Genomic DNA, 24,376 nt, shown 5'->3' with positions numbered 1-24,376 from the left:
GGCGACTTGCCCAGAGAAGACCGGAAGAAAGAAGCCAGGAAACAGAACAAAGAAATGCACCAGACAGGGGTCCTGGGGGACTCTCACCCTTGGCGGCCTGAGGATAGAATCAAAGGGCCCATGAATTTGGATGAGAAAGAATATACCTTTATTTTCATCAATCTCTAAATGGAATCTAGCATATCCTTCAAGTACGAACGCAGGCCACATGGTGCAATGGAATTAGCAGTACTGTGATTTTGCCGCTAATATTTTCCTACCACGTTACAGTTGTCAGAATTATCTCCCCATGTTGTTTACACTTATGACTACAGTATTTCAAAATTATGATTGCTATTACACCCGCTGTCAGATCTTATTATTTAATGCAGCAACAAGGAAGCGCAAGTATTATTACATCACACATTTGTTTTGTCTAATATTGCGACTGTACTTAAAAATAATTGATTTCCTTTACTGTTCCCTCAATTATTCTATTTCATGCTTTTAAAAACATAATTCACAGGCTTCACCAGACTGCCAAAGGGATGCACGCATGAAAAGTCCCTCTAAAAATACTTTTATTTTTTCCAACTCTAAGAAGATTTCTTTGTAGATGGTAATTTTTCCCTACATTGAAATTATTTTTTCTGACTCTATGAAGATTTCTTTGTAGATGGTAAATTTTCCCTACTCTGGTTATTCCCAAGCCTTCAGTGAAATCTGTGATTTATATCCATCTGCTGTGTGATGATGGCCGGGTGGGGAATTGAGAGAAGGCAAAGGAAATCGCGCCCTTGCACCAGCACCTCCCCTCCAGGGGCTGATGACTTGGTAGCTGCTGCTTACTGAGAAAACACGAGGCCCCAGAGTCCCAGGCGTGGACCAGAAGGGAAGCAGCATGGGGCTGAGATGGTGCTAAGCCCTTAGATGGGGGCAGGTAACCAGAATCAGCTACAGGTGGATTGGCTCACATACATACTGAAGGCCCACCTGTTTCCCCCAAATATAATATGAGGAGATGACCCTGCTAAGGGAATGAGACAGATATTCGGCCCACAGCAGCACAGTGGTACCAGCTACTCCTCTTCTTTAAGTAAGTCCCATCAAAGCTCTGTGTGACCAGGGCCCAATTAATTACACTCTGAGTGACCCCTAGAGTTGTGGAATGGACCACCTGTATCATGACATGGGTGGGCTGGCCACTCTCTCTCCTGGAACATATTCAATCGATTTTCCTGAAATCCTGTCCTGGTTAATGTCTCTGCCCACGTGGCGAAACTTCCTCTATTTGCCAACGTGGCTCTTTCTGCCCTGTCCTTTCTCCTTCTGGAGTCTGGCACACACCAGGTTAGGAGAATTTAAAGACAGACAAATGCTTTTCTAACATAATAATGTTCTGAGTTATCCACGGGATTGTGGATATCTTGACTCCCCGCCACCCAGATTCTTATTCTTCCATGTCACCAGCAGGAATCCAGGCGACGCTGACAGAGGCCCATCACTGGGCGCAGGTAGCATAAGGATCCAGGATCCATGAAGGAAAACTGTGGGAGTTTTACAATGTGGTCCCCGAATTCTCTGAATCTCCTCGCCACTGATATGTGCTCTCTACGCCTCTACCCCCTGAATCTAGGAGGATCTGGACTGCTTTGACTGCCAGAATATGCCAGAAGGGATGCTTACAAGGCCAAGTCATAAAAGGCCAACCAGGCCCCAGCTGGTGCTCTTGGAAGGCTCATCCCTAGATGCTTGTCTTAGAAGCCAGATGCCACGCTGGGAGAAGGACAAGCCATGTGGAGAAGTCATATGTAGATGCTCCCAGCTGAGCTGCTCCTTCAGCCAGCCCGGCTCAGGCGCCAAACATATGAGTCACCAAACGATTCCAGCCCCTGGCCATCGAGTCTTTCCAATAGAGGCACCGGACATCACAGAGCAGAGATAAGCCATCCCCACTGAACTCCTGACCCAGAGATTCCAAGAGCATAAGATGTTTGCTGGTTTATGGCATTGAGTTTGGGGTGGTTTACTGCAAAGCAGTAGTAGCTGGACTAAAAAGAAACAAGAGGTCCAGGGGGAAAAGTTTCCTACAATGGCCACATGTGGACCATGGGTAGAGAGCTGGATGTGGCTCCGGGGGGAGAGACTGAGGAAGGGACATCTGGTGGGACAGGCCTGTGGGGCCTCTGTGTCCCTCCAGTCCCCTTTGAGCTCTACGATGGGGAGGACGGCCTGAACCCTGAGGAAAAGTGCTGTTTTCTACAGTCTTCTGCTGATAGCAAGTCTGTCAGGGCATGGATTTCACTGTCTCTCCCTCCCCCTGCCCCACTTTCCAGATAGGAGCAAAATGCTCACATTAAAATTTGATACAAACACAGGGAGTGTGCTAGATGAATTTGGTCTGGCCCAGGCATTCTCAATTTTAACATAAAAGGGCTTCTGATGATAGAGAATGACGGGGTCATAGCCCAAAACATCCCACTGCAAGCAAGGACCCAGTTTTGAAGCCCAAGATTTTTGTCTTAAAAACGAGTACCTTGCACCAGAACATACCAAGCTTTGTTTTAATATTAAACTGTCTTAGATTACCTGCCATGAGGTGAAAAGTACATCGCATGAACGTGTACCCTGTTTATCCTATGATGCCGGACATGCTCTGGTCCATTGCTGCATCCCCCATGCAAATGCCAGGAAGATAGGCATATAGCATCCTGATACCTAAAGCTCTTCTAAAGAAATCAGGTTCCTAGGGGCCAACTGGGTTACTGACCATGGAGTACTTTTAGAGGAATACTTATTAATAACAATATTAGCCATCAATTTGTGGCATGTTTCACATAAAATAATAAAATAATGCCATTTGCAGCAACATGGATGGACCTAGATATGATCATACTAGGTGAAGTAAACCAGACAAAGACAAATAACATATGCTATCGCTTATATGTGGAATCTTTTTTAAAAAAAGGATACAAATGAACTTATTTACAAAACAGAAACAGACTCACAGACTTTGAAAACAAACTTATGGTTACTAAAGGGGAAACGTGAGGGGGGAGGGATAAATTAGGAGTTTGGGATTAACATATACTACTGTATATAAAATAGAGAATCAGCAAGGACCTCCTGTACAACACAGGGAACTCTACTCAATATTCTGTATTAACCCATAATATTTCCCATAATATTATGGAAAAAGAACCTGAAAAAGAATGGATATATGTATATGTATAACTGAATCACTTAGCTGTATACCTGAAACTAACACAACATTGTAAATCAACTATACTCCAATATAAAATAGAAATTAAATTTTTTAAAAATGTGGTATGTTTTCTTAGAAGAATCATGCAGGAAATAATGGATCCTGGCTGAAAGGAGGATTTTGAAGAGACTTGAGTTAGAGAATCTCCAAGAGGGTGCAAGAGGGATCAAAGTTTCTCAGCTAAGATCATTTGTAACATTTTCTATGGAATCCAGAATTTACACTTTGGCTGTGCGTGTAGAATTTTTTCTTCGTGAAGACTGTGTTCTTGATCCCATGCCGCCTGGCTTCCTGAGAGACACTGCTCCATTAATTATCACCTTCAAGCCCTTCTCCTCTCTTGCCTCCTTCCCCTCCACTCCAGTGTCCCCTGTCCTCAGAAGCCCTTCCCTTAGGTAAATTGGTTCCTAATTCTGGAGAGCAATTTGGCAAATCTAGCAAAAGGAAAAAAAAAAAAGTGTATACCTTCTGACCCAGAAATTTCACTTCTAGAAAATTTATATTTAGATATACTTGCACAAGTTCATAAGGATAAACAGAGATGCTCATTGCAGCACTGCTTGTGAGACCAAAAACAGAGGAGCCTAAACAGCCATCAAGAGAGAACTGCTGAAATCAATCAGAGTACAACAGAAAAGGATGTTGGTAATAAATTGGTGAGTGAAAAAAACCTTGCAGGGTAACGTGACCACATTAGTGAGAACAAACTGTGAATACTTAGGTGGATATAGGTTTATTTATTCTAGGTATACTGCACAACTTCAGGGGGGTGACATTCACATTGTATTCTTGTTGTATAATTGAATGGTGTGCCCTGGCGCCGTACAACTGCCTGGTGTGTGTGTGTGTGTGCGTGTGTGACACGTCCCAAGGCACACCCTGTGCATGAATTTATCCTAACACATAAACTCTATGGTGAGTATTAATCCATCTTTTCCATGAGCCTATAAACTGTAAGAGGAAAGGGATTACTTATCTCTGAATTCCCAACACCCAGCACAAATCCTGGCACACCAATTAATGGTGTTTGGTTGAATATGGGTGCTAGCATTCCCTGGGCCCAGGGTATATCAATTATGTATCATTTGCATAGAACTAGGCATGTCCTAGGGAGAGGAAATAAACACTTAGCGGGTGATTTCTTAGCTTTTACACACACACATACACACATATTTACTCATACCCAGTGTTCCAAGCTCAAAGTGTGCTTGGAAAAGCTGAGCTAAGTCAAGATAAACCATTTTCTTTGCTGTACGACATCGCTAAGATTTTAATATGCATTGATATTGTCTAACAGGTAGATACAGTATGAAGCATCACCTGAATTTTACCAACCATGAAGCACTTTTAGAGGAATGTTTATTAACATTGATGTTCTGAGGATCATCACTTTGGAACATGTTGTATTAGAAGAATCACAACGGAAGTAAATAGGTCCTGAAAGGAAGATTTCCAAGGGATAGGGTCAATCTCCAGGAGAATGAAAGAGTGATTAAAAGTTTCTTAGCTAAGATCATTTGAAATTCAAGTTGGACGGCTGGAACTGATGGAGAAAGGGAAAGGGAAAAGAGTTGGCCATCATAACGAGAGAGGGCAAAGTATACTTGCTGATGCGACATTGTTTCAGCAGAGACCCTCCCAATTCTTCTGGGGACCTGCTGGGCTGTTGGTGAAGGTCCCAGGGAGAAGGAAATTGGGGTCAGCAGATTTCTAGGTCCTAGTTGAAAATCTCCTGGTTTAGTAGGTAGAGCCCACAAACGTATAGATTTTGTAAACTCACCAGATAAATTTTGATGATGAGCTAAATTTTGAACTGCTCACTCCTTGGCATCGGTCCTTCTGCTCTAACACTATCCCGTGTTCCAGCCAGAACAGGATCAGTGGACTGATGGGGGCAGAGGCCAGACCACAGCAAGTGAAGGCTGAGAAGTAAATGAAAGGTGGAGAAAGAGAACAAGTGTAGGCAATTTTTTCAAGAAGTTTGAAGAATATTTTTTTTAAGTTCATATCAGCCTTCTTTTTTAAAGATAAGTGACATCAGAACGAATGTTTATGCTTAGGGGAAGAAGAAAGAGGTTGAAGAATAACCGAGGAGGTACAACTGATGGAATAAGGTCCCTGAAGAGAGGGTGGCAGGGAACAGATGCCTGGGCACATGTGGCAGGTGGTCCTTGACCTGGTGAAAGGCGTCCTCCTCCACTATGATGGGCAGGGAGGGGCAAAGATGAACTTGGATGCAGAAAAGGTGACAGACAGGTGCTCAGGAAGTTGAGAAGTTTCCTCCTGGGGCCTTTGTTTTATTTGGGAATGAGCAAGTAGATCATTCTTAGATGAGTGGGTAGTGGGTGAAACAGTCATGGTGGAACATGGGGAGGAGACCTGGTCTCTAGAAGAACCTCTGAGTCCCACTGAAGACCAGTTGGAGTTGAAGGCTATGAGTATCACCTACCCATGTCCCATATCCATGTAAGATTTTCTCTCAGTATGCTCTATATCCTGAAATAGGAATAACAGTGGTAAACACCATCAAGGAGGTTGCTAAAGAGGGGAGTATTGCAGTGTGAGTTCTGTGAGTTGAATCTGAAGGAACATGAGGTGGAAATGTTGCCTTGTCACCCACACGGTTTTAGCTTCCTCACGTGACATAAGGACTCTGGGCAGATGTGAGACAGAACAAGCACTAAGATATTCAAGGAGCACGGGAGTGATTGGAAGGAAAGCAGGTGATGACAACAAGGAGAGGTCAGAGGTGAGATTTTTACACAGCTTTCTAGGAACCATGCTATGAAGGTCGACCAATAGTCTCTCCAAGTGAAAGGTCTCACTGTTCATCTCAGGGGCCCTGAAGTACCTCCCCATCCTCCCAAACACACACAAACCTTGCTCCAACCAGAATGGGTCTTCTCTTTTTTTTTGCCTTACATACTGGGATTCCCCAGAAGACATTTTTTGGAAAGGTTTTGTGAGAAAAAAAAACAAAACAAAACTGAACATCACTGATGAGACCCAACCCTTGCATTCAACCCGAGAAAGAACCCGAGGCTCCCAGTGAGTTGATGGAGATGCCCACTGCTGCATCCTTCTACAGAACCATATGGTGTGTGCTCTCCCTGAGGATGTAGCCCCCAGAGCTAATGCTCGGTGATGAAACAGCCTCATTAGGGCTGGTGACATGAATGCTGCTGGGGTCCAACAGAGCTGGGCATTTTGGGGAGGGAGGAGCAGTGGCTGTGGTGGGGCCATGGAATTCCCTGGACACCTGTTAGGGACACGAGGAGGAGAAATTAGGATGGGCAGACCAGGGGGGACTCTGGTTGATGAATCCAACCTAACTAGGGAAGCCAACTTAGTAACCAGGCAATAAAACTTGAGTTCGTTCTGCCTCTCACTGCTCAGGACCTTAAATCATGGAGGAGTTTATGGGTCCTGTTTATGTAGAAACTCTCTTTATAAGCTATTCAGAGCAGGGGTGGGAGGGACTAATAGGGAGAGAAAAATTCCCTTTGAATTTCCATTGCTTTCAGAGTCAGCAATTTAATGAGTCATGCATTCTAAAACCTTGCTTTGTCTACACGTTTTCATGTCAAAATACTAAAAAACACTTTGTTTGGAACATGGGGTATTTTTAGCTCAGGTATCAATAGTGTACATCCATTTCTCCCCATATTATAAAAGCTTCCTTCGGGCTGGGTTGGAGCAGCACCATGGTAGTGGGGTTGTTTACTAGCTGTGGTTTGCTGAAGCTACCTGTGTATCTCTCTATCCTTGGTGACTCTCTTCCAGTTGGTCTCCTGGGCCTACTGACCAATCATGAGTCAGCTCCAGACCTGGTCAAAAGAGTTCCAGGTCTCAGAGCCTGGACAAAAGGGGAAGAGCATCCTTTCAAGCCTCCAGCCCAAGGAGTCAGCACCTTGGTGGGCCCGAGAGAAGCAGGGTTCCACTGCTATGGGCCCTTGCAAGACTCTTCAGAGTAGAAGAGAAGGAAGGTCCCCAGCTACAGGTCATCTCCAGATCCATCAAGAGAAAGCCTGGCCACACCTTGGCAAAGACATAGGAATAGACATTCTGGGGAATTCTGTAATCTTCCAGACTGACAGGCAGGAGAATGGGCTGGGAGGAGGCTAGAGGGTCCTACTTCTCCAGTCCCTGCCTCTGCATAAGGTTTCTCTCCACAGGCCACTGCGGTGCCCCCAGCCCACTTCATCTACCCCACTGCTTTTGTCCCACCAGTGGTAGTTCACTCCTCTGCGTCTCCTGGGGACCACCTTCTTTGAAAGGCTCCAACTTAGAGTATGAATAACAAGCACCTTACCTGCACCTCGTGAGTAGCTGACCAACTTCAAGAATGGAATACAAAACCAATATCTGAAGGAACTGGGGTGAGGAGCTGCCCCACTTCTCATTGTCTCTCCACCGTTTCCATCCACGTATTTATAGCAGAAGCAACCATGTTCATACTCTCTGCCCTCATCCCCTGGACACTGGATTTGATCAGGAGTGGGCAGCTATGAGCCTGTTCCCCAGGGATTTTGGAATTAGGACCATACTAATTCCCAGTCGAGGCTGACTGCCAAATTGGCAGCAACTTGATAGCGATAATTTTTATTATATGTGGACAGAGAAACCAGACAGACATAGACAGGCAGAAAGAAACAGCTTTCTTGGGTTTTTCACTTCCCTGAGGCTTTGGATTTTCTGACATACCTTCTCCCACCCTCCACCAGCGCCTGGGATCTTGTGTTATGATGTTAGATGTTTCTCTTTTCACTAAGGAGACTTCTACTGGACTTCTGTTACTAGGAACCAAATTGGTACCAGGAGATGGGAAAATGATCTGGGGCAGGAAGATGGGACATGTGGAGGAGACTCCTCCTGACTTTATAATTTTGCCCATCCTGCCCATACGAGGCACAACCACCTGGACCCAGAGTGTTTCAGGACTGAAGCCCCTGATGCTCTGTAAACTAGTCCCAGTACTCAACACCCGTGTTTTATCTGAAGGAGGCTCCCAGCCAAGGAACCGGAGGACAGGGAGGCAACCCTCTCTACTCTGCGAGACTTCACTGATGGAAAGTTACACAAAACATGTTCCAGGTGGGCTGTTTTCCCTTTCTCCTCCACATCCAAGCCCTGGTGCAGAGACTGTGACCATGGAACTTCATTCCTTGGCACCATCTCACCCCTCCTCCTTTTAGCTGTCTCTCTCTCTGCACTGCACAAAGAAATCTTTGAGAAATGTGTGTGTCTGCCCCCAAGGAAGGAGTGAGCAAAAGTGTTATGTCTGTTGGTGTGTGGGAATGACTGTGAATGTGTGATGAGAACAAGCCAGGAGCCTAGAGACCCTCAGCCCTGGGGTCCAAGAGGAGTTCATGCTCTCCCCCACAGAGAAGCTGATGGCTTGGGAGAAGCAGATTCATTCCTCCTGGGCTACTGCTGCCCCCAGAAATGAGGGAAACTAAACTGCCTAACTCATGCTCATCACAGTTCTGGCCCCAAAACCCTAAATCCCAAAGTCACAGGAACAAATAGGGAAATAGTTTTTAATGTGGGAGTATGTTGAGTAAAAAAGGGTTTCTGACTCCACTGGACTTCTTTTTCTGTTTGCTGCATGATATCTTCTCATCCACTAAGGTGGGCAACTCTCCTTATCCTCTGTAGCATCAGCCACATCTGTCATTTGCCACAGACCCCATAGGACATGCAGAACCATTTCTCTGCCCCAGTCCTTCCCTCCTTCCCTCCCAGGGCAAGTGCCCAGGATGCTATCACTTATTCCAGCCTGAGAATAAACCAAACAGGGATTTCATCCTTGGACTGGACCATGCCTCCTGCTGGGGCTCCTCTCCGGGCTGGGGAGGCCCAGGCCAGGTCGTCCTCTGACCCCTGACCAGCTTTCCCGAGCAGAACCTCCCTCTGAGCCTGCCTTCAGCATATGTCATTTCAGCTTCATGTTGCCCTCTTCCAGACCTTCTCTCAGAGTCGATGAGAATGGCTCACCCTGCAGGTCAGCACACCCTTGGCCAAAGGCCCCATCAGCTCCCACCTTGATTTCCCAAACAATGAGTTGTATTGGAGAAGGTTCTGGATAGAGTCTTACAGCATCCTGTGCTGGTCCCTGCTGTCCAGCCCTCAGCTCTGGAGAGAAATTGCTGAAGATCAGGAGCTCTAGTCATCAGAAATATGTCCACTTCCTTTATTCCCCCATAAGCCTAACCCTGAACTCACGGTGCCCACCATAAACACTCGTGGCCCCCACCAGGAGCTGGTGACAGAGAGGGCTGGGGATCCCATTCCAAACAGCCTTGGGGAGACCACTGCAGAACATACCCGTTTAAAGGACTCACCCAGACCAAATCCTCGATGTCAGCTTCACACAGATCAAAATTTCTTTCTATACAAAACCACCCAGAGTTGAAATTCCTCTTGAGTTTTTACAGCCATGAATGTCTCCAAGGAAAAGGAAGAGAGTAGGATCAAACCCACAGAAGCCTGCGACTTAGAACACATACAACCCCTACCCCTGAGCTGACCTTCTCACCCATAATCGGGGGAGAGGCAGGGGAGTCTAATGGTTAGGAACAAGTTTTCATTCAGATACATGGGTAGGAGTCCTGGGCTGACCTTTGCCTGCTTGATCTGGCCTATGTGACGTTGCTTACTGGTTGTCCTACTGTTCTTCTGTAAAAAAAAATGGGGTTGGGCTTCCCTGGTGGCGCAGTGGTTGAGAATCTGCCTGCCAATGCAGGGGACACGGGTTCGAGCCCTGGTCTGGGAAGATCCCACATGCCGCGGAGCAACTGGGCCCGTGAGCCACAATTGCTGAGCCTGTGCGTCTGGAGCCTGTGCTCCGCAACAAGAGAGGCCGCGATAGTGAGAGGCCCGCGCACCGCGATGAAGAGTGGCCCCCGCTCGCCGCAACTAGCGAAAGCCCTCGCACAGAAATGAAGACCCAACACAGCCATAAATAAAAAAATAAAAATAAATAAATAAAAAATTAAAAAAAAAAAAAAAATGGGGTTAATAACACCCGTACGGGGTTATTGTGAGAATTGAAATTATCTATGCAGAGCTCCTGCTTCTATGCCACCACAGAGTACACACACTATAAATGGCATCTGTTGCTTTTTTTTTTCTAACAACCCCCTCCAACCTAATCAGTCCCTAACAGAGTCAGCTTTCAAACCCATCCCCTTGCCGGTGCACGCATCTCAGATAAAATCAATGGATAGCTGTCAGGCTCAAGACAGATCGTCAAATCTCTGGCCCAGCTGGGACGCGCATCCCCTTGGGACCCCTCCCGGGTGTCCTGTCCCCAGACACTCCCCACAAAGGCTTCCAGCTCCCACACCACCCCCTACCTGCGGGCTGAACACAATCAAGTCCTGAGCAAACATTCAAGAAAGCTCGTTTCTCCGGGGGTTTGGGGGAGAAGACTTGCCAAGTGGGGAAGTCGGGGGCCCGGGTCCTCAGCGGCTCCTCTCCCCCTCCGGGGGCTCCTCTGCCCCCCTTTTCCTCATTCTCAGGCTTCCCCTCTCCAGGTTGCTCAGCCAGCCGCATCGGGGGTCCAGGGCGATGTTCTCAGAGAGATTTGTGAGCACACCAAGGGAACGTCAGCAGAGACGCTGAGATTCTGCAAGGAGTTGACAGAAACTTACTGCCTTCACAGTGCTGGTGGTTATCTACTCAGAGTCAGTTGCCTCAATAACTCACACCCTCCCTTCCGCGTTTAAACAGGACAATCGTAGAAACACAATCCTGGCACAAGAAAAATAATTGCGGTTGTGACAGATGTTTAGTTACTAATAAGGCCTCGATGTCACCAGAGGGTATTACACAACAAACCAATAATGTGCCTTTGGAACCGACCTTCATATTTACAGGTTCTTTTCCACTCCCGCTCCTGTGGGCTTTGCTGTGGTGTAAGCTATGCGGAGGGAGCTAGAACAGCCAGTGTGATTGCAACCTGCAAGAAAGCCCAGCACCTTGCCAGCAGAATTTGTTTCCTTGCCGTTGACACCAACAGAGCCACAGAAACAAAGTGTATGTGGCGGCGGGGGGTGGGGGGCAGAGAAGTTCGCACAGCCATCTATCTAGTGGAGAGGACTCTCGCCAAAGCTCTTAAGCTTGTGACGCTGCTCGCCATTCCAGGGCAACGTCATCCTAACTTCCTTAGACAAAGCAAAGAGCATCCCAGACTACGTGGCCCTTTACCAACTCCAGTCCAGACTTGCTTCCCACGTGTATGGAGCCTCTGGGTGGGCCTGATGTCACCGAGTGGTGACTTCCTCTCTCTCCCCACCCCTGACATCAGGTCAACCTCTATCGTCCTTTACAACTCTGCTTAGGTTAAGGCACTTGGCTGGCTTAAGGCACCCCTCATCTGTGCCTACATCTGCTGTCATCCATGGCCTCTATCTCTCTCTCCCCCCAACACTGCACTGAGAAAAGCTCCAGGCAGGGAATCATTCAGATGCATGTGTGTCACCTGGGCCCAGGCAGGGATGACCTGAGAATAAGCGGTGATCAATAAAACACTTATTGAACTAACGTTTACTTGATATTGGTTTCTCTTTGGTTTCAGGTTGAAGTTTAAAAAAAGTAATAATAAAACAAAGACTCTCCAGAGATGTGAAGTACAGAGGGGTTAACTGGAAGAATCCTGGTGATGGACTGAACAAGCCCTGGACACTGTGGATCGAGCCCTTGCCTGAGAAAGCTGGCCCGCGGGAAGGTCTGCACATGGCAGTGGGCAGTGGCCTCTCCCAGCAACATCCATCCCCACCTTCCATCCCTCACAGCTCGGCCCCTGCACCTCGCGTCCTGGGAAAGGGTCCCCTTGCAGCCTCTTGATTCTGACCAGAGGTACATTTCCATGCCTGGGAAGTGTCCTCCTGGAGAAGCCAGCCATAGGAGATGAGGCTCAGAAAACGGTCTTAGGAAGCATGAAGGCTTGGAGAGGTGTGTGCAAATGTGACCATGGTTGTAAACGTGTACATGTGGTGGGCACTGAGTGCCAGCCCCACCCCAGGTCCAGCGGGACAGGTTCAGCCCTATGCCTAACGTGCGTCAGTTAGTAGAATGCATGAATGAGAGACACACACACTGTCTGTGTGCTTTACACCTTCCACCTTGAGCAGAAATCCCCATCATCTAGGTCAGGGCTGGGCCAGATGGTGTCTGGGTGCTCCTGATTTGTAGGATCTCTGGTTCTATGAGGTTTGAGGCACACAGTTGGGTCCTCCCCGAAAAGAGGGCTTCTATCTCCTGTGATTGGGCTGGAACCGCCCAAAGGTTGGAACCACAGGGATACCCTATAGAGAGAAAGCTTCCCAAAGCCAGAAGCCTTGTCTCACCAAACGGGAGTGTAACACATCCACGCACTAGCACTTGTCTGCAGACTCACCTCCCCCAGCGCTACTTGTTTTCAGGTGCAAACACACTCTCACACACACACACACACACCACAAACCCCAGCACTGTCACACACACCCTCCAGACCAGTCTTCAAACACTCACAGCCTGTGTGTGGTCTCAACCCCAAATTCAGCCCCTGACCTCGGACGCACACACAAGAAGGACTCACCCCACAGCCACACAGCTGCACACACCACCCCTGTCAACATGAGCACCCATACACACCCTCACACACACACACACACAACTCACATGTTCACACACACTACAGCACCCGCTTACCCACACGTGCTGCACACACACCTATACCCTTTGAGTCTCTAGTTATCATGTTAAGTTAAAAAGGAAAAACAAGTTTCCTGTGTCATTATACTAGAAATGCAAAAGAAAAGTGACATTTTATTTTCAGATATGCTTTTAGTTGCCATGACAGTCCCAGCACCGCGAAAGCTGTGATTGGTGGCAAATGCAGATTTCTAAAGAGAGTAATTAGCTCCCTATATACGCGAACTTCCAAATACACCGAGTGCCCTCCCTCGTCAGTTCCCTCCAGGCAGAGTGGACACGAGGGCAGGAGCAGCCCGCACTGCTAGTCTGGCTGCCAAGACGGCAGGTGATAGGACCCGCCAGGAGCTCTCAGCAAGGATGTGCGAGATGACGGTCACAGAGGCTTCAGAACCCAAACCCCTTAATTACTTGGAACTTGCTCATAGCTCAACAGGAGCATGGCACTGGAGGTGGCAGCTCCCCACAAGGAACAATTGCTCCTGCTGTTCAGCTGGCCTCTTGTGCCCTTCACTGTGGCACTCGTGATGTGCCAGAGAAACGCAAAGCCAGGGCCTGGTCCCTCAGCCAAAAAGGGAGTTGGCTCCTCCATCCAGAAGCCATATCACCAGAATGCTCCTCTCCAGGTCACGACTGGCCTGACACACGATGGCGGAAGCCAAGCTGCCCTCCACAAGCTGGGACTGACCGCCCATGGCCAACTAATGAGCCACCCTAAGTTGGCATCTGGATAGAAGATGGACCTGCATCTCCCCATCTCGCTAGGAGCTTCTCAAAGACTGAGCCATGGCACATGCACCTCCCAAGTCGCCAATGGCCTACAGTAAATACCTACAGGAATTACTCTTTGTCCCCAGATTAACTGGTTACCTCATTTCCTGATGAGATTCGTAAGGGCAATTAATTTCCAGAATTTCTCCTCTGAGTCTATCTGACAGTTGTCTTTATTGTCATCATCTGAAAGATTGGCCAGGAGCTGGTTTTTGAGCCCAAGTCTTGAAGTTAGAGCTTTGGGCTAATTCCTGGACCCATATGTGTGTTCTCTTCAGCTTTTCATTTCAGCAAATGACCCACCCACTTCCTTTAACACCTAAAATGTTCCAGTGTGAGTCACTCTGGGCTACACAAAATGTGATGCTACCTTGGTTCTGCCCTCAAGGTACTCCATGGGCCCTATCACTTTTACCAACCCATAATATGCAGAGATTGGGGTAGTGACGGATGTGGTAAAGAATGTGGCTAATTGAGTCAGACCATGCAGTGCAAAGTGGTTCTGCCATTTATGGGCTGTGTGATCTAAATTCTCTGTGCTTCAGTTCCCTCACCTGCAAAATGGGCCTGATAATAATAGCACCTACTTTGTAGGTGTAATATAAAGTGTTTGGCACAGAGTAAGTACCACATGCACTAGCTATCGTTATTCACAAATTTATTTATTTAATTTATTTATTTTTGGCTGCATTGGGTCTTTGTTGCTACGCACGGGCTTTCTCTAGTTGCGGTGAGGGGAGGCTACTCTTCGTTGCGGTGCGCGGGCTTCTCATTGCGGTGGCTTCTCTGGTTGCAGAGCACGGGCTCTAGGCACGTGGGCTTCAGTAGTTGTGGCACGCAGGCTCAGTAGTTGTGGCTTGCGGGCTCAGTAGTTGTGGCTCGCGGGCCCTAGAGTGCAGACTCAGTAGTTGTGGCGCACGGGCTTAGCTGCTCCACATCATGTGGGATCTTCCCAGACCAGAGATCGAACCTGTGCCCCTTGCATTGGCAGGCGGATTCTTAACCACTGCGCCACCAGGGAAGCCCCTAGCTATTGTTATTCATTCCTGCCTTTTGCACCTAACAGGCAGTGGCTGAGCACTCACTCTGCTCAGATGGTGCTGGGCTGACCCCAGAGTGAAATGCGGGGAGGGGCAGAAGTGAATCCACCATAGATACAGCCCCACAGAGCTCAGAATCAAGCTGCAGACACAGACACAAATCCACAGACCAAAGGAGGCTGCTCCTGCTCTTTCAGTTTGAAGAGTCAGTTTGTCACACCATTGTAAAGCGATTATACTCCAATAAAGATGTTTAAAAATAAATAAATAAATAAATAAAAAAAAATAAATAAATAAATAAAAATAAAAAAAGAGTCAGTTTGTCCCTGAGGGTATTTTGGGAGGGGGAGGTTTTGATTCTCCTCTTCTGTGTCACCAAATATGTTCTTAAATGGATCCCATGCCTGCCTCTGAGGAAGGCGGGCATATGGATACCATCTGGGAGAACTGGTCAACCTCGACATTCCAGCATTTGCGGCTCTGAGCATCCAGTTGGGTGCATGGGTCACAGGCAAACTCAGTCCTTCACAGATTTTGGTCCCTTTTGGCGTATCTAAAATTACAGTCACTGTGGGAGCAGGGGATGGATGAAAATCTAATGTTTATGAACAGAGTGTATGAGCCTGCATTGTTTATTGGCATGAATAATTCATAAATATGGGGTAGATGGTTCTATTTAGTTTCTGGAAAACCTAAGAAACAGTGCTTCCCAAGCTGATACTCTAAGACCTAGTTCAAACGTTCACCAGGAAACGCCCTGTCCATTCTGATCACACTGGGCATCAGGTTAGAGGCTTTTGTGTCTTGTGTCCCCTGAAACATTTGACGGCTCTTGACAGCCATGTTATCATTATAATTGTATCCTCTGTAATGCTTGACAAGGGTTTTGCATGTGAGTTTTTTCTCTCAAAACCCTCCACACATGTCATCAGATTTGATCCACAAATAAAATTTATTTTTGTTACAACTGAATATAATCCTGTTTTTTTGTTCATCACTTTTTAAAAACTTGTTATTGGGGTTTTTTTAGCATCTTTCAAGTATACAATACATTATTACCTAGTGCTGATTATTATTACCTAATTATTATTACCTAATGCTAATACATTATTATTACCTAATGCTGTACATTATGTCTCCAGAAGTTATTTATCTTATAACTGAAAGTTTCTACCCTGTGGTCAACATCTTCCCTTTGCCCCCACCCCTCAGCCCCTGCTAACTACCATTCTACTCTGTTACCATGAGTTCAACTTTTTTTTTTTTAGATTCCATATGTAAGTGAGATCATGCAGTATTTGTTATTCTGGATCTGTCTTATTTCACTTAGCATAATGTCTTCCACGTTCATCCATGTTGTTGCAAATAACAGGATTTCCTTCTTTTTTATGGCCAATTAATATTCCATTGTACGTATACACCACATTTTCTTTATCTACTCATCTGTTGATGGACACAGGTTGTTTCCATATCTTGGTTACTGTGTATAATGCTGCAATGAACACGAGAGTGAAGCTATCTCTTTAAGGTAATGATTTATTTCCTTTGGCTATGTACCCAGAAGTGAGATTGCTGGATCTTATAGTAGTCCTATTTTAATTTTTTGAGAAACCTCCATACTGTTTTCCATAGTTGTACCAATTTACGTTCTCACCAACAGTGCCCAAGGGTTTCCGTTAATATAATTCTGTTTGAAGGTACCTTCTGGACAAAGTGCTGAGTGGAGTCGGTCATGCCACGTGGGATTTAGCGAGGAACTTGCTGAGAGCAAGAAGGCAGAGGCATAGTGTAGTGAGGTCCAGCCAGCCCCCAAGCTAAGTCCTGCCTTCACTGGAACATGTGAGCACTGGAGCTCCTTCTATAGAGGAGACATGCTCAAAGTGATGATGAGCAAAAAGGTCTGACCACTGTGCTGGTGTTTACTGACTCTGAGACACTGTCATCCTGGGAGGTAACTGTTCACCAGCCTCTTAAGTATTTTCATACTAAGGAGTATTCAAAACACAAATAAAAGATTAAAAATAACCTGCTGGTCTAGCACGTAGGAAATGTTCATTGAGTTCTTGAAAAATGCAAAAGCACATGTTAACTGCTCCCTTCAATGTGACATAAAAATGAAATGTCATTTTCTCCCTGTTTTGTCCAAAACCAGCTTGATATCATGAAAATAAAATGTATACCCAGGTAAAGCCAAGATTCTAAACCCAAGTCGGAAAACTAGAACTAGTCCCTCAAAAGCACCTGCAACACAATTCTGTGAGTGCTACATCTCAGGAGCCCTAATGTCACTTCACGTACTGGCTTAGACTCACATGAGCAAAACATCCTAAACCCTAGCTCCTCAAAATGAAAACCAAGAACTGTAAATAGATCAGAGCAATTAAAGTTGAAAACCACAATAAAATAGGAAACAATGGATATTTCCTTAACATAAACACACACATCCACATCAGTTCAAAAGGCAGAATCCATGGGACTTCCCTGGTGACGCAGTGGTTGAGAATCCGCCTGCCAATGCAGGGGACACGGGTTCGAGCCCTGGTCCGGGAAGATCCCACATGCCGCGGAGCAACTAAGCCCGTGCGCCACAACTACTGAACCTGTGCTCTAGAGCCGGTGAGCCGCAACTACTGAGCCCGCGTGCCACAACTACTGAAGCCCGAGTGCCTAGAGCCCGTGCTCTGCAACAAGAGAAGCCACCTCAATGAGAAGCCCGCGCACCGCAACAAAGAGTAGCCCCACTCTCTGCAACTAGAGAAAGCCCGTGCGTAGCAACGAAGACCCAACGCAGCCAAAAATAAATTAAAAAAAAAAAAAAAAAAAGGCAGCATCCAGTCTCTTACTTTTGAAGAAACACCAGAGACTTAATTGCTAAAATCAGGAAAAAGTCACTGTCACCACAACCATTCACTGCACTGTTCACTGCCCTCTCTACTAGAAACTCTGTATCGTAGGCATTAACCAACATGATTAGACAAGCAATTAGAGACATAAGATTGCAAAGGAAGAAACAAAATAAAATGAATCCCTCCCTGAAGATATGATCATCTATCTGGAAAACCCAAAAGAATTCATGAAAAGTCTATTACAAATAATGTACTGGCACCAGAATAAACACATAGATCAAAGGAACAGAATAGAGATCCCAGAAATGAACCCACATTTATATGGGCAATTAATCTACAAAAAGGAGGCAAGAATATACAATGGGGAAAAGAAGGCCTCTTCAAAAAATGGTGCTGGGAAAACTGGACATCTACATGCAAATGAATCAAATTGGACTACTCTTTCACACCAGGCACAAAAATAAATTCAAAATGGATTAAAGACTTAAATGTATGACCTGAAACCACGAAACTCCTAGAAGAAAACATAGGCAGTAAGCCCATTAACATTGGTCTTACTAATTTTTTTTGGATATGTCTCTTCAGGCAGGGAAACAAAAGCAAAAATAAACAAATGGGACCACTTCAAATTAAAAAGCTTTTGCAGGGGAATTCCCTGGTGGTCCAGTGGTTAGGACTCCATGCTTTCACTGCCAAGGGCCCGGGTTCAAGCCCTGGTTGGGGAACTAAGACCCCACAAGCCGTGCGGCATGGCCAAAGAAAGAAAAACAATAAAAAATAAATTAAAAAATTTTAAAAATAGAAAAATAAAAAGCTTTTGCGCACTGAAGGAAACTATCAACACAATGAATAGGCCACCTACTGAATGGGAGAATGATATTTGCAAATGATATATCTGATAAGGGATTAATATCCAAAATATACAAAGAACTCATACAACTCAACATCACAAAAAACCACACACACACAAACAACCCAATTTTAAAATGGGCAAAAGATCTGAATGACATGTTTCCAAAGAAGACATACAGATGGGCAACAGGCACATGAAAAGATGCTCAACATCACTGATCATCAGAGAAAGGCAAATCAAAACCACAATGAGCTACCACCTCACACCTATTGGCTATTATCAAAAAGACAACAAATAACATTTGCTGGTGAGGATGTGGGAACCCTCGTGCACTGTTGGTGGGAATGTAAATCGGTACAGCCACTATGGAGAACAGTACGGAGATTCCTCAAAAAATAAAAAATAGAACTACCATATGATCCAGCAATTCTGCTCCAGGGTATTTATGCAAAGAAACCAAAAACGCTAATGCAAAAAGATATATGCACCTCTGTATTCACTGCAGCATTTTTTACAATAGCCAAGACATGGAAGCAACCTAAATGCCCATCAGTAGGTGAATGGATAAAGAAGAGGTGGTGTATATATACAATGGATTATTACTCAGCCATAAAAAAGAATGAAATCTTGCCATTTGTGGTAACATGGATGGACCTAGAGGGTATTATGCTAAGTGAAATAAGTCAGACAAAGACAAGTGTATGATTTCACTTATAAGTGGAATCTAAAAAAAACAAAACAAATGAATAAACATAACAAAACAGAAACAATCATAGATACAGAGAACAAACAGGTAGCTGCCTGAGGGGAGAGGGGTGAGGGAAGGAAAGAAGTAGGTGAGGGATATTAAGGGGTATAAACTTCCAGTTGCAAAATAAATGAGTTACACACATTAAATGGACATTGTGGGGAATATAGTCAATAACTATGTAATATCTTTATATGGTGACAGATGACACCTAGAGTTATCATGGTGATCATTTAAAAATGTATAGAAATATCGAATCACTATCTTGTGTAACAAAACTAAAATACTGTTGTAGATCAACTATACTTCAAAAACGAAAACAAACAAACTCATAGAAAGAGAGATCAGATTTTTGGTTACCAGAGGCAGGGATTGCGGGGGAGTGGGAATTAGATGAAGGCAGTCAAAAGGTACAAATTCCAGTTGTAAGATAAATAAGTACTAGGGACATAATGTACAATGTGATAAATATAATGAACACTGCTGTATGTTACAAATGAAACTTATTAAGAGAGTAAATCCTAAGAGTTCTCCTCACAGGGGAAAATGTTCTATTTCTTTAATTTTGTGTCTATATGAGATGTTGGATGTTCACTAAACTTGTGATGATCATTTCATGATGTATGTAAGTCAGATCATTATGCTGTGCAGTTTACATAGTGCAGTATGTCAATTATACTTCAAGAAAACTGGAAGAAAAAAATTTTTTAAGAAAAATTAAAACCGATTACAAATAATAAGAGAATTTAGTAAACTTGGGGGGTGTAAAATTAACACACAGAACTTATTAGACTTCATATATAGATACAATACTGAGTTAGAAGAAACAATATGTTGAGCAGAACCTATTTACAATGGCAAAAATAAATAAATAAATTAGAATTTTTACATATTTTTAAATTATATCAAAAGGAGAGGTAAAGCAATTCCTAAAAACAGGAAATAAACTAAAACATGCAAACACAACTGTATTTCAGGTTAATGGCTTAACTACGGAGGGAAGAATTTTTTCAAATTACTTTAACACATAATATTTTGACTCTAAATTCCAAGTGAGACAGATGCTAAGGACAAAACAAAGAAACAAACAAACAAAACCCAGAGAAAGTATACATAAGTTAATGTCCTTAGGCATCAAGATTTTCTGTTTTAGAGAAAAGAAACATAAATATAAAATTTTAAAGTGAAATAGGGACTTCCCTGGTGGTCCAGTGGCTAAGACTCTGTGCTCCCAATGCAGGGGGCCCAGGTTCGATCCCTGGTCAGGGAAAAAGATCCCACATGCCGCAACTAAGAGTTCGCATGCCGCAACAAAAGATCCCACAAGCCGCAGGAAGATCCCGCGTGCTGCAACTAAGACCCGGCGCAGCTAAATAAATAAATAAATATTTTAAAAATAATAATAATAAATAAAGTGAAATAAAAACCCTGAAATCTAATTAGAATAAGAATATTAGTATGAATTCAGGATTAATTTTTCTCTTTCAAGATAATGTGTGTCCCAGTTTTGCCTCTGTGAAGGTTTCAAATTAATAAACTCAGTAGCAATGAGCATCACTAGCTTTCAAACTGTGATCTCTAAACACCATTTCTAGCTGTAAGTAATCAGCTCCAAGGCAGGAAATGTAAAAGTCAGCCTGTGACTTCTTATCAGGCCGGAATGCAAGTAAGCTCCCAGTGATGTCAAGTGACAGAGGAACAAATTTGAAGAAATGTCCAATGGCCAGATACGGGGAAATTCGTTAATCTGAAGATTGATATGAATGTTAACTGCTAAGGCAACAACTAATTATTATTTTTAAAAATGACAAATGAAAGAATCGAGCAATTACTCTGCCTTTTCTGTACAGACTGTATTATAAGGTAACCAAACATTTGATGAGACAAAGTTCTTCTTTAGCGAGGAATAATGACTAATAAATTAAGATGGAATGATAGAATGAGAACATACCATTTTACCACCTCAAATGAAATAATAGCTCTAGGTAATGATCATCAATGGCTACTAAAATCATTAGGTGTAAGATTGATAGCAAACTTGATGATGGATGAATCAGGCTGACAGAACCACAACCTTAATTAGCATCAACAAAGTGGGACAACCAGACACAAAGTGCCTTCTGATGTGAGGCAAGAGGAAGCACATGGCATGACTTAAAAGAGTTCTTTATATAAAGACTAGAATATGAAGCTAATCAAACCCTCAGTTATAAATATAAGGTCACAAGAGCATAGAGAAATATGTTAAACAACACGTGAGAATAGAGGAAGCCAAAACCAGAATGTGGGAAATTTACAGGGAAATTATACCATTTCTAACAACAAATTAGTGGTATAGAAAGAAAAGGAGGGCAACTATTATGGATTAAAAAATACTTGAGAGAACTATCAACCAACTGTGACGTGCGGACCCTATGAATAAACTACATAGTTGAGGCAACAGGGAAAATAGAACACGGAGATGATATTGAAGAATTATTGTTAATTCTGTTGGAAGTGACAATAGTATTTTAGTCGTAGTAAATAAAAGGCATCTTTATCTGTTAGAGATACATAATGAAGTATTTACATGTGAACTTACATGTTAGAAGAAGAAAAGTAAAACAAGTTTGAAAGAACATCAGTAATTACTGAAGTATGTGTTTGGATACATTAGTTTCATTACACGCGTCTCTCTTACTTTTGTGTATATTTGAAAATTTCCATAGTAAGAAGTTTTTTAAACGGTTGGAAACAGAGCTTGGTGAATCTGGATCTTGGCACAGTACCTTGTGTATTAAGGGCAACGAAACATGCTCTGGACACATAAGGGCAGTTTGGCATTCAAGTGGGGCTGACACTTGACAGCATTTGCTAACATGAGCAGTTATGGAGGTGGGGAAGCCAGGTTAGAAACCAGTGCACAAGACAAGGGTCTCTTCATAGCTTTCCTGGGCTGAGTAAGATGGCATCAGAGGGTTTCTGCCATCCTTGCTATGATCACTGCTAGGCCTGTCCCTACAGGTATGCTCAGAGCTCGGCAACAGTAGACACCTAGTAAATGTTTGTTGAATGAATGTCAGATGTTATCAAGTCAACCATCTATAGGCTGTGCTGTGATGCATTTTAAACAACCCACCCCGGCTCACAGTTATCCCTCTCACACTAACCTATGACGATGGCTCTAATTTGCGCAATCATAGACGCTCCTTTGGTCGCTGGCGTTGTCATAGCAATTGTTCTCAAAGGTGGGATCTCTACACAGTGAAGGGTCCTAACTGGTTATAAGGTAAATGGCCAGTAAGTTGTTACTAATAATGGTAAAACAATTAAGAGAAGTATGTTGTTAGTCTTACTTCCTAGTATGAGGATATTAACATAACCAGAGGGTCTCGCGTGGAATGGCACAAAAGCGGAGGGACATCTACTCCCTCTTCAAAGGCCCTGGGAGGCTCTCACTCCTACCCAAGGTCCAAGCACAACAGGCAGAACGTCCCCTTCTCCCAGGCCAGCAGACCCAGCGGGACTTGGTGTTCAGCGATTCCACCAGCCCCAGCCCCTCGGGCCGGGTCACTCGGCTGGGACCCCATGCTGCCCCCCTACCTTAATCTCACCCAGGCCCTCGATGACTTGGCACCGCATCCATCCTCTGACCCAAGGACATGGGACCTGAAGGGCCTCGGAGTCAGATGGAGCCCTGCTTGGCTTGTGGGCACAGACCCAGGCTCAGGTTTCCCTTTAAGCAGGCCCCCTTTGTCCTGACCCCCTCATCATCAACACCAACTGACACCATCTATCGTCAGTTCCAAGACTGATTATTTCATGGTTTAATAGCTCTGAAATCAAGGTGCCTTTTACAATCACTGGCATCTTAAACTGGACAAAACATCTAGTAACAGTTACACAAGTTGAGTGCTTGCTCCATGCCAGGCATACTTCGAGGATCTTTTCATGAATTTATTCATTTAGCCTGCACGATAACCCAATGAGGCAGGTGCTAAGATTAATACTGTCCCCATTTCAGAGATGAAGAAACTGAGGTCTAGAGGTGGTGAGTGGCAGAAGGGCAAGCTGTGCTCCCAAACACCACTCCTCCCCTGAGCTCCCCCTCCCAGCCCTCGGGGGGCCACCAGAGCATCCTGGCAGGGTCCTTCTGGCCACCAGCAGCTTCTCGCTTTTTTTTTCTTTTTTTCTGGCCGTACCTCGTGTGACATGCGGGATCTTAGTTCCCCAACCAGGGACTGGACACGGGGCCCTGCAGTGAAAGCACCGAGCCCTAACCACTGGACCACCAGGGAATTCCCAGCTTCTCTCTTTACCTAGTGTTCTGTACAAATGTTGTAACTTCCTACACGTGTCGTCGGCAAACGCAGCACACACCGCCTCTCAAGCACGCCAAGAACTTCGGGGGTGCTATCTTTGCGTGCGGGTGCTCAGCATTCTGTCATGACCTCTGGTGTGGGCCCTGGTCCCCCGTCTCTTCCACCCTGCCCCCCTCACTAGGATGAGGCACTGCCCCCAGGGTACCCAGGCTCCCAGCTGGAATCGGGCTGCAGTGAAGCTTCATGGTCTGCGGATAAGGAAAGGCACTCGGATGAGTCCCAGCTACGGGCTCAGAGTGCTGCCTGCCTCCTGGACCCCACCTGGCGCAGCTGGGCCCCAGCTGTCATCAGCAGCGTAGCTGAGCCGGCCACGCCCTTTGGTTCCAGCGCCCCTCCCCCAGGGCCAGACACCGGATGAGGCGACCCCCAGCCCCTGTCCCCCCGCCCTGCTCCACTGAACCTGCTTCAGTACAATCAGACTGGAACATCAAAAATACCCCACATTCCAAATGAAACCCCAGGCCTTGGTCAAAGTCCTTTGTCCCCGGCCCCAAGAAAGGTTTCCAGAACCAGTCAACCACAGGAGAGAGGAATCCCCAGTGGCCCCAGCTCTCCCTGGTGGATACCTCTCCCCACCTCGCAAAAAGAAGCTTCCAGATCATGGAGGCTACAGCCCAGGCCTGGCTTTCCCTGTAGGACCACAGTCATCCACCCGCCTCCTGGCCACAGCCGGTCCCACTCCTGCCAGCTTCCTGAGAATGTTCCCTGAGGGCCATGCAGGCTGGCACGCGGACCCCACTAGAGCCGAGCGGTCTCACCTTCAGACGCGGGGGCCGCCTCGTGCACGGGCAGGTGTCAGTATCGGCTTTTTCAC

General features: G+C 45.3%; 1 protein-coding gene across 11 annotated transcripts in view; it reads right to left on the bottom strand.

The window, feature by feature from the left end:
- The window catches only part of CALN1 (calneuron 1), a gene marked incomplete at its 3' end in the record, with an annotated part of 477,379 nt that overhangs the window by 423,451 nt on the left and 29,552 nt on the right, over window positions 1–24,376 (bottom strand). For 3 of the 11 annotated variants that reach the window (XM_082358663.1, XM_082358669.1, XM_082358670.1), the window contains exon 2: window positions 10,679–10,874. The exons of 7 other annotated variants lie outside the window; for them this stretch is intronic. In XM_082358663.1, the coding sequence (XP_082214789.1) occupies window positions 10,679–10,801 (123 nt within the window). In that variant the 5' untranslated portion in view covers window positions 10,802–10,874. Of the gene's footprint in view, window positions 1–10,602; window positions 10,875–24,376 lie in introns of those variants that run through there. One more of the 11 variants, XM_082358664.1, reaches the window with a different exon arrangement.

Source organism: Balaenoptera borealis (genome assembly GCF_965194805.1).
Source record: "Balaenoptera borealis genome assembly, chromosome: 16".
Lineage (NCBI taxonomy): Eukaryota > Metazoa > Chordata > Mammalia > Artiodactyla > Balaenopteridae > Balaenoptera > Balaenoptera borealis.
Note: the sequence above shows the minus strand (reverse complement) of the source record. Positions and strands in the feature narration are given on the sequence as shown.